This window comes from Orbicella franksi, chromosome 1 (assembly GCF_964199315.1).
Source record: "Orbicella franksi chromosome 1, jaOrbFran1.1, whole genome shotgun sequence".
Classification (NCBI taxonomy): Eukaryota; Metazoa; Cnidaria; class Anthozoa; order Scleractinia; family Merulinidae; genus Orbicella; species Orbicella franksi.
The window spans coordinates 17,248,351-17,261,064 of NC_138145.1; the positions used below are offsets into that span (position 1 = coordinate 17,248,351).

The 12,714-nt window shown below is 39.4% G+C and overlaps 1 protein-coding gene and 1 pseudogene across 1 annotated transcript; both read right to left on the minus strand.

Annotated features, from left to right (window-relative positions):
• Positions 1-2,391, minus strand: part of LOC145493838 (uncharacterized) — a 3,946-nt pseudogene extending 1,555 nt beyond the window's left edge.
• Positions 2,392-4,493: 2,102 nt separating this feature from the next.
• LOC145493847 (uncharacterized) lies at positions 4,494-7,932 on the minus strand. Its single transcript, XM_081473328.1, has 3 exons — positions 6,599-7,932; positions 5,704-5,766; positions 4,494-4,983 (listed from the first exon to the last, which is right to left on the minus strand). The coding sequence occupies exons 1-3, from the start codon at positions 6,759-6,761 to the stop codon at positions 4,847-4,849; spliced, it is 363 nt and encodes a 120-aa protein (XP_081329454.1). The 5' UTR covers positions 6,762-7,932; the 3' UTR covers positions 4,494-4,846.
• Positions 7,933-12,714: the final 4,782 nt, after the last annotated feature.

Here is a 12,714-nt window from a genome sequence, read left to right on the forward strand (position 1 = left end):
TCGAAGCTGTGAGCGCATTTCCAGCTAAACCTAAGCCGTTGTAGTTATCACTATTTTTTAAAGACGCAACTCTTTTGGACTTTTTCTTCTTGTTGAGTCAGCGCCTGCTTTGCCCGGCATTGTTCGCTCTGTTATTGTTTCGCTGTTTTCTAAGGTGCCCGACGTTTGCGTGATCTCTCTCAACTCGTGCTTAAGGCGACGCATCTCGTAGTTAAGCGAGTGCAGATTAGTGGATTGGTGTCCATCAATGCTGCCCTTTCGGAGCCTCAAGCGATTGCCCGCTCTCTTGTTAAGGTTACGAGCTTTGCTCGCGTTATGGTCGAGCTGTTGTGCGGATAACACGATATTGTTGTTCCGTCGTGGTGTTCTCTCTCCCATAGTGATTCGATTCAGTACACCAAGCAGCAGTTTGTCTCCTGACGTCTTTTTCTCTGCGTTGTTAACCAACGAAACAAAGCGATAGACATTTTGACAAGCCGTCGAAAATCACTGTCGCGTTGAGCGGAATCGTTTGCATTACAATTCGCTTAGTCGATACATTCGGTTTGTGCGAGAAGTATGCCAGATATCCAAGTTATTAGCATAAGACACTTGAACGTCACACACTCTGTTTAAAAACAATACACGATGTTACGTTTTGTGATCAGAGATGGCAAACCACTAAGAATGGAATTCTTTTTCTCCGCAAAGGGCGGTTTTCTTTTGTGACAGGGTCACTCGGAAACAAGTTCCTTTTGACTGTTTTGACGCCCAAGGCGATTACAAACAAAATTATTAAATTCGCATCAAGGACTTTGTATCGCTCTATGCCCATGAAGGCCATTGATAATTATACGGTTCAAATGTTAGGCCGATTATTGCCTTATTAATTCCAGCTGTGATTTGATCAATCTCCTACGCTCTTTTGTTTGGAAATTCTTGCCTCCCAAATTGTGTGTCAGGGCATCGAGGTTAGCGTTTTACGTCATCGAGTTGGCGGGTTTCAAGAGTTTTCAATGAGAAGTGGAGAGAGATCAACGACGGTTTTTCTTTTTTCGTCATCTTTTGTTTGTTTCAGCTGGAAATATGACTACTCTTGACTGGGGGCCATTTATTCTGCTTTATGGGATTTAGTTTATCCTAATTACACGCCAAATACCGTTTGTTATATTTTCAATCTTTCCCACGAGTACCGAAGACCTCTTAGCACACTTTTCAACTTGCTGAGTCAATGAAGTAAGCACGAATCCTTTTTAAAGCGAGCTTACATGAGTTACTTTATTATTATGCCTATGAGTTATTCACCGTGTAGTTCAGAACTGAGCACAAGTGTCGTTTACTAAGCTATGAGTAATTCTTAGCAACATTGGATGGGACACTTAACTTCGGAAATTCATACCAAACAAGCATTTTTTCCGCTTCTGACTGCCGGACATTTTGAGTGTTTTTCTTTTCCGTTTTAAAAGTAAAGTGGCATTGAAACCATGCAGCGCATCTAGTTGGACCCCGCTAATTCGAACTCGGTTTTTTTGAATTCTCCGTTTTATTCGAACTCATACCTTTTCCCTTTGGATTTGCTTTAATATGTCATTTACTATCGACTATTTCGAACTACAAGTTTTCGTTTCCCCTGAGATTTCGAAATAGCGGGGGTGAACTGTACTTTTAAAATAGTCAAAATGCCTTTTGTTACTAATTGGCCAGAAGCATATTTAGATTTAAAAGAGCTCAGCAATAGACTGCTTAATTCAGACCGTTTTCATTGTTGTCATGCAAACGAATGTTGACGGCAAAGACATTTTATCTAGTCTGGACGAGTGCGATTATAATATAATGATGTCTTCTATAGTTGCCGTTTAAAATAGAATGATTCAAAGACGTACGTTTTACGTCAAAATGACGTCATAACACATAAACTGTTGGCAAACTGATGAAATCGTGTCTTATGATCCCAAAAGTTACTTTTAGAATATAAATTGGCCAAGAAGAGTGCATTTTGAACAATTCCAAGTAAATTTATAAAAAAGGCATTGTTTTTTTGACAGTTTGACGTGTGTCGTGACTGCTTTGGCAGAAATATACCTCATTGAGTGTTATTTTAATAGAAAAAAGCTTAAAACCGAATTTCCTCTAAAATAGAAAGTAGAAGATGACGCCATGACGGACGATTACAACCAATTATGAACAGTCCGTTTAGTAAGCAGCAAATGCACAGTGCTCGGACAAAGTTTGGGCGAAGTTATCCCTGAGTTACCTAATTTGAAATCATCACCCCCGGTGACAAAACACTCCTGAATTGACACACAATTTTCCACATTGGAAAGGGGGAAAGCTGGGAGTGTTGACAAGTTTTTACTAGTTGCTATGATCGTAATTTGAAACATTTGCAAGTGTTTCAACTAAATTCGCGTGCTTCTTGATGGCTCTATCTAGCCTCTCAGATTATCAGTTTGCTAATAGTCGAGTCAGCCAGTGGTCATGCTAAGCAGTGTATTGTGTCGTCTAACTTAATGGCCGCCTTTCTGGGTTGAATAGAGCTTTTACGACGATCCCTTTGCCTATTTTTTTGCGGAAGAGACTGAGAGTCTGATAGCAGATTGTTATAGGTTATGGCTTTGAAAGAACTTACGCGAGGCTTATCCCCATACTGTACTATATACTCCTCCCAGTAGACCACCACGCCCGCGAATTTTTTTTTCCGCTTTCAGAGTATCGTTTTATGTCGCTTGTTTGGTTTAAACCAATCAGTTTGTTTTAGATATATCACGTGATTGGTTTGAAAAAGGCTCGTGACATCAAAAAAAGTACACTGAAGGCGGCAAATCGTGGTTGTCGCGGTCTAATGGGAAGGGTAGTAACACTTTTCAAAATCTCTGAATCATTTCTTCCAATGAAAGTTAAAGACGTCTTGTTGTTAGCACGTAGTTGTAGATCTAAGAGCGTGACGTGGGGTGAAAATAAAACGCCCGAGGGGTTGAAAAAGTTTCATTCCTTCTCCCTATTGAACTCAAAAAATGTCAGGTCTTAACTCTCGCATAGCCCTCCCTCCCTCTCATAATGTTCCTCGCAAGAAGGGGAAAGTGTAAAAGACTAGTCTCCGTACGGGATGATCTTCGAAACTCCTTTGTTCAGGTTTTGGACCCATTGTAGGCTCTTGCAAGTATGTCCCCAGAAAGGCCCTGGCGAAAAGGATCCATTACAAGCAGAGCTCCTGATTACAAGGAATTTCGACGAATCGACCAAACACTCGTTTTGGAACAGACTGAAAACGCAATTTTTTCGGCCACTTCAGCTAACAGCATGGGCCAAGTCTTGGTGTTCCACTGAACAAACCCCTTTATCGTGCATCCTGATTGACTAACTTGTAGGAAAATTTGTTAACTGGCCACAGGCTAAGCTAAGGCTAGGCTCGATTTCCAGCCGTTTAGTGAGCCCGCGTTCCTTGCCCCGCACCACTCCTCGTTGGGAGGAGGATAAATAACTGCACTCCCAAAACGGCTGGAAATCGAGCCTACGTTAAGGCGCGCTGCACTGTAAATTGTACTGTGCGACTGAAATTACATGTTTGTTAAGAGGAGTTTGATCAAGTTAAAAAAGTGAAGTGCTTAGAAATATGTTCAGGGTTCTCGGTAAAATGCGTTGTTTCACGTGGTGCCACTCACAAATGCGCGACTATCGAATTATAAACTTCAGTGTTTTTGTGGCGGGCAATGCAACGTTTTCAAATTTTTTGATCAAAATCTCACATTTGACAGAGAACGAAGACAGAATCTTGCTGGCGATCGATCTTTTGCCGAGTAGAGAAATGACGACGAAAGAGAATTTTTTTAAGTCAATGACTTTTATTTCCACGGTAGCACACAGTAAGAAGTAACACCTAACAGCTCTAACTGATCACATCGTTAATTACTGATCCTTTAAAAGGGTTTTCATAAATGACATATCTTGAAAATTGTTGTAATAATCAATTATTGTCCGCAGCGTCAGCACAAGTAGCTTCATAAAAGTGGATTCTCAACTAATGATTACCACTCAATAGCTAGCTTATACAATGATAATGGCTCCTCAAAAGTTTGAGGGAAAGATATAAGCTACTCAATAGCTCAATACAATGATATTAGTTTCCTAATCACTTGTGCAATGATAACAGCTACTCAATAGCTTACACCACATTGGATTAGTGGACAATGACACTGATGATCAATGATCGATAGGTAATAATTGAATAGCTACTCAATAGCTTAGTACACATTGAATATCGTCAGTGATGTTATCAATAGCTTAATACTGAAACAATTTAATAGCTACTCAATAGCTTAGTAAACTAATGATAATTAAAAAAATAGCTGAAATAAAATAGCTACAATAATTAATAAAAATAATTACCTATAATTTAATAGCTACTCAATAGCTTAGTAAACTATAATAATAGTAATAAAAAAAAATAGCTGAAATAAATTAGCTACAATAATGAAAATAATTACCAATAATTGAATAGCTACTCAATAGCTTAGGATATCGTCAGTGATTTAATCAATATCTTAATACTGAAACAATTAAACAGCTACTCAATAGCTTAGTACTCATTGGATATCTTAGTGATTTAATCGATAGCTTAATATTAAAACAATTAAACAGCTACTCAATAGCTTAGTACACTTTGGATCTCGTCAGTGATGTAATCAATAGCTTAATACTGAAACAATTAAACAACTACTCAATAGCTTGAAAGTATGGAAATTACAATAGCTCGTCAATAGCGTGATTTAGAAATAACAGTTTCAAATTGTTTAACACGGAAAATGTAATCAAAGGCACAATGGCGAATTCTGAAACCTATTGGTTCGCGTCCGGCGTCTCAGCCGTTTCACACCTGCACCTCCATTTCGGTTTGCTTGTTTCTTTCCTTGTACCACTTCAGAAGGAGTATTAACAAGATCGTCATCACACCAAGGGCAAAGGAAGCAGTCGATGCAAACGTGATGTGAAGGAAGTTCAGGCACACTGTGAAAGAAAGGTAAAGAAAGATAAGCCAGGCTGCCTTATGTTAAGCCAGACTGGCTTATGCTAACAAGACATGGGTTGAAGTTCAGTTCTACAAAAGCAAAGGATCAAGGTAAGGCAAAGCCTACGTTTGAGCTTAGTGGCCCATCAGCCCGGCGCTGATCTCCTGTTTCCCTAGCATTTAAGCTAGTTGGAGTATTTCTACTTTCCACCCCACCTACAGCCTTGGTCACAAGGGTCGGAAAAATTCATTCTTTGCGCATTTTGCCCCTCCCCATCTAACACAAGTTTGCATTTTACCATTTTCCAACATTGAAAAGGGGAATGAGGCTGCTTACACTTATTCTGTAGGTATTACCGTTAGAGTAGTATTCATTTGAGTGTCGAAAAGTAATGGGTTTTACATCAACTACGTTACATTATTTGCTTGAAAAACTCGCGCCACTTTTCCATCCAATCAGACGTAAAACCAAAACCAATTATGACTCGCTCGCACACGTCTTCCCGCGCTTTGCGTCAGCTACATGTAATCACTTTGAGTCTTGATTGGTTCACTGTATTTGTGTGTTCCCTTTGTGATTGGCTAGAGTGATTATTATTCTGCTACCGAGGAAATGTAACTATATCCAACGAGTTCCGCGTATGATTCCAATGAACGGATATTTGAGATATTAGCGAAGAGTCTGATGTATGTCAGTGCCTGGGAGTGTTTGCATTTACCTTGATTACTGTCTTTATTTGAGAGTGCTGCAGCTTCTTGCTCTGTGCGTTCGGATGGCTTTGCTAAAAATGGAATTAAAGTTGCGCTAGATTAGAACTACAATCACACTGTACCACTTTGATCTTTCCGTCTGGATGATGTTGCACTGACGCCTAAAACGTTCTCCGTTTCGTGGCTTTTGCTATAAATTGACCGATACCCATAACTTTTGTTTTAAATTGATGTTTCAGAATTTTTGATGCCAGTATAAGTTTCAATTAAGGACAAAACAACCAAAATTATTAGGGGCTGAGAGCGCGGGACTGTTGTTTCTCTTACAAAACTCTACAGATATCAACTATTAGTATCACCCAACTAGTGGACTAATGCAAATCCTGCATTTTAATTGGCTACGCTACTGGAGGACTATTAGTAATAGTCCTCGGGTAGCGAAATTGGCGAAATGGAGCGCGACGCTTTCTTTCGCATTATTCCCAAATAAATATTTTTTTCAAGTTGCATTTGCTAACTTTATTATTGCCTTTTCTGTCCGACTAGTTGGGTGATACTAAAACAATTAAACCTTTCGCCCTCAAGGGCCACGGGTCAATATTGACCCGTAGCCCTTGCGGGCTACGGGTCTAATTGTTAATTATCCTGATATAAATTTATTAAAGGAAGCGTATCATGTGGTTCAAAACTTTTTTTGGCGAAAAAAGGTTGCATGGAGGAACGGGGCAAAAACGGGGGAAGGACTAGGGAGGGTAAGGGGGCTGGAAAATATATTTCAGTTTTATGACTTCTATCAACTCCATCAATGCCATCCTGTGGTCCATTATCAGAATGGCCTCCCTGAACAGCCAAACCCGTTCTGATTTAATACATCCTATCTTACTAGTTTATCGCGTGTATTACCTTTTCTCTCCAGGTTCTTTCGATCCCGCTTAAAACCCACTGGCCACACCACAAAGGGACCAGCTGTGATGTCAGTTTCCTCTTGGTATGGGCAGTGCTGTGCTTGTGTTCTGCAGTTGAACACATCTGGATAGGGCAGCTCCTTTCTTCGACAAGTTGTCATTGTGCAATGCAGATAAAGGAACTGCTCGAACAGCCCAAAATATTGTCTTAGGTTGAACTTGAATCTTATGGCGACGGCGTCGCCCACGTGGGTGGGAAGATAGTTGCTTTCAAGGGTGACCGGGCAGCTGAAAAATTCACGAAGGGCAAAATTACCTGATGTATTTATGCACCTGAAAACAGGCCGCAAACAATCGCTCCTTGTCTAATCAAAAAAAAAAAAATCTATTTTTATTTGGCTTTTAATCCACATTCATTCGTCCAAATTGAATAAGAGTGCCTGGACTGGAGCAAGGGGATTGGAGACGAGGCCTAGATGGGGCTCCCCCTCTCAGTCCAGTTTTCCTTCGTTACTCAGAGCGGGAACTTTATTTACAATAAATAAGTGAAGATAAGTAGGTAAAGTCCTTGTCAGTCCTATTGTAAATGATGAAAGGAGGTGAGTCATCGATGCTGGCGCCCGTTTACTTTGCATTCTTTTGCATGAAGCGACTTAGCATATAGCTATTCCCTGAAGGAGATTTTGTGTCATCGCAGGTCACTTCCTCAATCCCATTCCCAAAAATGCTTCGGTAACCATATTTATTTGGGTGGGGAGAGGCACTGTGAGGGTAATGTGCTGTTCAAGAGCACCACACGAGGTCTCAGACCGGGATTTAAATAAGGACCTATCTATCTGCGATCCAACGGACCGAAACAATTAAATCATCGCGTAAGATGGGACGTGGGGCAACGCCCTGTATCGCTAGTGAGTGGCTTCACTTACTAACTGTTGATCAATAGAAACGCCAGCGACGGGCCGTGATCTGTGCAGTTCTTGTACGGACTGATATGACACTCCTTGGGAACGACTACTCGGTCATTGTCGGTAGCTGAAACAAGTTTAATAAAACCACTATTGAAACACCACAGTCACGGTAAAGTTATCAAAAGATATGAAAATAAACCAGCAGATTATATCTTGATCATAGAGGGGATGAATTTGAAAGCCTTTTGGGTGATTTTAAGGGTTTCTATTAGGAAAAATACCTTTCCTACCTTTTACCTCGACGTAAACGTTTGTATTCATGTCAAGATGAATGGGATTAGCTGGATAACCGTCGTACTTGAACGACTGGTTGAATGAAGCGTTGCTGAAGATTCCCATCTGAACATCTCCATGGACTGCTTTGTTCTCTCCTAAAAAGAAAATTAGTTGAGATCAGAAGCAAATAATACTATAAACATCTGTTGAGACTAATTATTTTTGTGTGTAAAATTAAATTAAACGACCTTGTGTTCGTTCGTGGAGACTCTTTTGACTGAAATCCAACATTTCAACGAAATTTTGCAAAGTGACAGCTGTCATTCACGCTCTAGTGACTCTCAGATTCACAGAAAACCGGCTCATTCGTGGACAAATGTCGATTACAAATCAGAACAAAATAATTAGTAAAATAATTAAACCAATTAAAACTTATGCCATTTCAACAAGACAAAACATTTAATTTGGCAATGTAAAAATTTAGCTAAGTTTCAAGTAAAATAGCATTAAGCCTACCGTTAAATGGAAAAAAAATGCGAGGATCATTTTAGCTTAATGGTTTATAATGGGCCATCTTTCGTTGTGTTAGTTGAGGAAGCTCTTCAATGAAAATGCAAGTCCTTTAGTGATTAGTTTCGAGCCAGGCAGCGATATGGTTTAGCCCAGGGATACAGTGTTTCACTACCCCAGGGTGATTCCGTACAGCGAAATAAGCCAAAATTTCGCTTTATCTTCATTCGCTGATACGCAGATGACACAAATGATAAATTCATCATGTTCATTTTTTATATGATTTCTCCAAGTTATTAGATTAGCCAAGGTTCACCGTGAAAAGTTTACTCAAACGTCGAGACGCTTCTTCTTTTAAATTATCCTTAGGCAAATTCTAGTCTTCTAACAGTCAACCTAAATGTTTGAATTATCTGAGAGTATTAACTTAAGTCTCATTTGCGTGCAGTTGTGACATAAAGATCCCGCACTGGCACCTAAGTTTTGGCTTGGAGAAAAGCTATTGAAACCTTTAAAAGAGTCAGTAAATTAAAGAATTACCTGTCCAACTTGACAGCACAATGCACGTGAAAATCAAACACTTGGACATATTTGAACTTTGTGTTGAAGAAACTACAGTCGAATCTCAACCGATCGACCACGCATTCATAGATCTGAATCGTGACAACGTTGCCACTGTATGTGACGTCATAGCTCGACCTTACCCGAAATGTACACGAAAAGAGCATAACGTGATATATTTTTAAAGTTACCACGCTCTTTTTTACTTAAAAATCGAAAAAGAGTTATCGTGTACATTTTCATGGACTGGTGGTAACAGAGTGTGTCAGCTGGGGAGAAAGGAAATATCTGTTCGTTTATAGGCATACATTTTATCTTTTTTTCTAATTTTTGTTTTTTTTTTTAGATTTATAAAAAAGTTCACTGGCTATATAAAGTTAAAACTTTGGAGCTTTCGGCTGTCAGACTACTGTGACAACGAGTTTTTTCCGCTCTGAACTCTAAACTGGGAAAGACGGGCGTTGAGGGGCCTAACTGGCTGGAAACTTGTGTGCTTGACTCTATGAAATCAACTTGACTCGGGAATTAGCTCAGAGCAACTCGCTTGCTGCGGAAGAGGAACTTGTCATGGGTTCCAAAGTACCGTCGGATCTGCTACAGCTGGAAATAAGGACACTCAGAGAACTTGAACTTCACGCGTTTATTGTTCTCTCTTCAACCTCGACGTAAATCGTAGATGTAAATCGTATTACAATGATAGAGCACTACTGCTAGTGAGAAACAAGATTGCATCATCCTAGGTACAATTGAAAGAAGGCTGAATAAAGTCAGCTGCATGATGAGTAAAGCCAGCTTGAAGCCTAGATAAATTCAGCTGACGAATGGCGACCTTAACAAAGCTAGTTTCGCATATACACCTGCTATTTGTAGTCTCAGCCTAAAAAGCTGTGTTAGGGCAGCTTAGATTTGTATTTTCAGCCTTGAAAGCTGTGTACAGGCAGCTTGTTCAGCCTGCAAAGCTGTACAGGAAACTTACATCAATTTACCTACGCAAAGATTAAAGTTTACCGACTTTTTGTAAAATGTTTGTTTGAACAGCGTGAACTACAATTAACTTGAATAGGCACTTTTTTAACGCGATTACATATTCATCTTAAGCAAACACTGAGTAATTTCTTTTTGAACAAGCTTGCCTAAAGCTAATCAAAACAAAAGAAAACTCTTTTCAAAACGCTAAAGATCGCTTTTATAATTCCTAAGTTATTTAATCAAAATCCCCCTAACACTACAGCCATCGATGGATAAAAATGGAAAACAAAATGACAACTACAAATCAGTGGCGGATCTAGGGGAGGGGCGCAGCCCCCCCCCCCTTATTTTGGGTAAAAAAAGAAGAAATGACAGAAGGAAGAAAAGCCGGCGGGGGCAAGTGAAACAAAACCGGGCACCCCCCTTAGCTCAAAGTCTGGATCCGGCACTGCAAATATATACAAAAATTAAAATGGAAAAACAAGTGTCAATAAACTAATTGTTCTTTTTGAAAAGAATAGAGTACTGATTGGAGAGCGGTCTTGAATTGTTATCTGCATGATTTATCGACTAGGAGTGGTGTGCCATACAGAGATAACCCTTGTCCTGTGAGAATATTTTACAGTCAATAGAGTGATTTGAAGATCAAGCATGTTTAGCGATGTTGGAACGTCTGGGACAAGACTTCATATTCCTAGTGTATTCTTTTGTTCTAGTTTAAAAGCATCGGCCAGTCTCGCCTACATAACTCCATGGACAGTTTGCACAAGATATTCGGGATTAAGGAGAAGGAAACTCCTGGTAGTATATAATGTTTTTTCAGTGAAAACCTTAACTTGAAAAGGTAAGAAATTTCTTAAATTTTTTAAAATAGCCACGTCAATTCGGCATGAAGCGTATCTCTCCAGTCCACACAATTTCTCATACTCACTGTTCTTGATTTTCAGAGTCTTTCTGGTCTGTCGCAGTTCAACTAGCTGCACCTGTATAAAGGGCCCTATTGTTATGTCACTGTCTTTTTGGTGTGGACAGTACTGACTTTGGGTGCGACAGTTGAACTTCCTCATCTTCAGTACCTCGTCCCTCTGGCACGTTGTCATCTTACAGTGAAGGTAGAGAACTTGATTTTCAGAACCGGACAACTGGCCAATGGTGAATTTGAACCGTACGGCTTTGTTGTTTGTTGGTAGATAGTCAAAGTCCTCAGCATCAGCTACCGCACAACTGGAAAAATTCATCTAGGTTAATTTTCAGGTTATTGTTTATCATTGACATGAATTTGTCCCCATTGGCTTAGTCTACAGCTCGATTGATCCATAGCCTAAACATTTGCTACTTCAGAGGCAGAGGTATACCGTATCAGTGGGACTAGTCACCCATAGAAAATGAATCTTGTCAAGATTGCCAGTTGGATATTGTAATATAATGTAATATCATTACATTAGCCGGTTTGTGTAACAGTGTACAGAAATTGTCCCAACGCCAACTTCCTATTGTGATATCATTCTGGAGTGAGCAGAGTTTTGGACTGAACGCCCGTGTTTTTCTGTGAACGGCAGAATTTACATGTCAATTACTGCCTGAATTTTGCGCCAAGAATTTGTTCAAGCCGGTTTCCCTGGCATAAACGATTAGCACTATTGCTAGGTTTTCTCAATAGTAAGACACTGTCACTATTCCAAACATCACAGGTAAGCAATTAGCATTGCCTTGATCTAACGCGGGCAGTATGTCCCGTTCAATACTTCTCGAAATCAGACCGCTGCATGGGTCCGGAGTTTAATGAAATACTTTCACCATTTTTTATGCCTCTTTGATAATAACATTATCGACTTTTCATCTGCTGAAGAAGGGCCAAGCCCAAAACGTTTAGAAAACCAGCAACTACTTGACACTTTAAAGAGCCTTCAGCTTCATATTTTAGTTCATCGCTTTACTGTCACTCATCAGACGAGTGTTTTTTGCTCGTTTCTACTGATATCCAAATATATTATTATTATTATTATTATTCTTATTATTATTATCATCGTTATTATGCGTGTATGGATGGTACCCCTCTATGGGCTGCCTAAATGGGGATGAGCTAGACTGAACAATATCTGTCTAAACATAACGAATCTCGTTCAATAAATCTCTAGAAATCAATCATTAAATTAACAGTACATGCAATCCTAGTCCACCTGTCTGTCTGTCTGTCTGTTTGTCAGTCACTCACTCACACTGGTTCCGTCCGTCCGTCCGCTCGTCCGTAGGTCTCTCCGTCCGTCTCTCATTCATTCATTCAGTCAGTCAGTCAGTAATAATAATAATAATAATAATAATAATAATAATAATAATAATAATAATAATAATAAACGAATCTTTAGACAGGATTAACCCATCAGTACTATAAAGTACTGTTATCAAAGGAGTCCTGTAAGATTTAAAAATTTAAAAATTCAAAAAAGGTAAAAAGTTAAAAAGGCAAAACTACGTACATTGGAAAACATATAAAAACTCACGATTAAAAATTACAAGTAAAAATGTTCGTTGGCCTTTTGCCTAAATAAAAGCCTAGAGTTCAGAGTTCTTATGTCTGCCGGTAAACTGTTAAAAATTGAAGCCCCTAAAAACGAAAAACTCCGACGGCCAAACTCCAAGTTCATTTTCGGCAGTTCGATCGAGGAAAATCTATTTCTTGTGTTGACATTGTGACTTACCCTTGTAAAATAGTTCTTAAAAGGCGTACATACATTTCCAATTAGACAATCAAAAACATACAGACAGACTTTTCTTTTCAAATAACTGTCAACTGATGGAATACGAATGTCAGTCTTGTTTTGCAGTCCTGAGGAAATGCAGCTTAGTCCACGATGTTCGAGGTTGCGAATTAGTTGCCTGCGCATATTTG

Excerpts from the sequence above, each read along its gene's own strand:
- LOC145493847 (XM_081473328.1), bottom strand. The coding sequence starts at position 6,761 with ATGACAACTTGTCGAAGAAAGGAGCTGCCCTATCCAGATGTGTTCAAC. Across the intron at positions 5,767-6,598 it reads AAAGAACCTGGAGAGAAAAG|CAAAGCCATCCGAACGCACA; the intron begins GTAATACACGCG and ends TTCCATTTTTAG. Across the intron at positions 4,984-5,703 it reads AAATAAAGACAGTAATCAAG|TGTGCCTGAACTTCCTTCAC; the intron begins GTAAATGCAAAC and ends TTTCTTTCACAG.